Raw genomic sequence first — 1,387 nt, 5'->3', positions numbered from 1 at the left:
GTACACAAGTTATTAGTGTACATGAAATATGAAGGAGCTGCAAGCAGAGTTCCATGACTCCTGTATGTATGTAAACACACACACACACACATATATACGTATATATATATATCCTCTAGCTTTTTCTCCGCCTGGAGCGATATAATATATCTGACGAAATTGTTTTTATAAGCATTTTTTATTAAAGAATTATAAATACTTCGATAAACATATTTAAATAATTTTAGTGCCAATTAAGGCCTTGATTAAAAAAAAAATGAATGAATTGTAATTATTTTTAATGATCCGCGGAAACCCTGGTTCATCTCGCGCATGCTCTCTACAATCTCCAAGAAACTCAGAGCGGAGCGGTCTGGAGCCACATCTTAGATTATATGGGCATAAATTGAAACAGGGAAATATGATAAGGTACCTTGGCTTATGGTTTGATGAAAAACTTTCATTTAAGATACATATGCAGAAGATTATTGATAAATGTAAAAAATGTATTAATATATTGCAATGTTTGTCAGGGAATGACTGGGGGGCAACTAGCTCATCCTTGAAAAGAATATATGATGTTTTAATTCGATCTGTGTTGGACTATGGATGTATTGTTTATAAATCAGCTGCAAATTCTTTGTTGTTAGATCTAGATAGAATCCAAGCCAAAGCGCTTAGGATATGTAGTGGTGCTTTTAGAACATCTCCAATTCCTGCTCTTCAAGTGATTACTGGGGAAATGCCACTGGACTTGAGGAGGATGAAATTGTCAATAAATTACTGGTTAAATTTACAAGGGCATGAGGAAAATCACCCAACTAAACAGATATTCAGAGAATGTTGGGAATATGGCCATAATATAAGGAGTTTTGGATGGGAAGGAAATATTTATGCAGAGTATTCTGGGATAAGTAATATAGCATACTGTAAAACTGTAAGTACATCTAAAATTGCTCCATGGTTTTTCGAAATGCCAAAAGTAAATTTAGAAACTAAAAAAATAGAACAGTCTTGTGGAGGTTCGTATCAAATTATTCAGCAGCATTTAGAAGTAAGGTATGAAAATATGACACATATATATACATATATATGTGTATATACATATATATATACAGATGCATCAAAAGAGGAAAATGGTAAAACAGGAGTAGCAGTATATATTCCAAAAGAAAATATTTCTATCAAGAGAAGAACAACAGATCATTTCTCATTTTTTTTAGCAGAGATGTTGGCAATTATTTTGGCATTGCAATGGGTGCTGGAGGTGAAGCCTAGAAATGTAGTTATCTGTTCAGATTCAATGTCTTGCCTGACTAGTTTTAAAAATGGAAAATCTGAAAGCCGTCAAGATCTTTTAGATGAAGTCAGTTATTTAATGTATGGTATAAGGCAACAAAATATAAGT

General features: G+C 32.9%; 1 protein-coding gene across 1 annotated transcript in view; it reads left to right on the top strand.

Moving 5' to 3' along the window:
- The first annotated feature begins 368 nt into the window (after positions 1–368).
- Positions 369–1,387, top strand: part of LOC107087034 — a 3,284-nt gene continuing 2,265 nt past the window's right edge. The window contains exons 1-2 of the mRNA XM_015378368.1: positions 369–1,065; positions 1,096–1,385. Of these exons, the coding sequence (XP_015233854.1) occupies positions 401–1,065; positions 1,096–1,385 (955 nt within the window). The 5' untranslated portion in view covers positions 369–400. The remainder of the gene's footprint in view (positions 1,066–1,095; positions 1,386–1,387) is intronic.

This window comes from Cyprinodon variegatus, unplaced genomic scaffold (assembly GCF_000732505.1).
Source record: "Cyprinodon variegatus isolate N-32 unplaced genomic scaffold, C_variegatus-1.0 Scaffold171, whole genome shotgun sequence".
NCBI lineage: Eukaryota > Metazoa > Chordata > Actinopteri > Cyprinodontiformes > Cyprinodontidae > Cyprinodon > Cyprinodon variegatus.
This window is presented reverse-complemented; position numbering and strand designations above follow the sequence as displayed.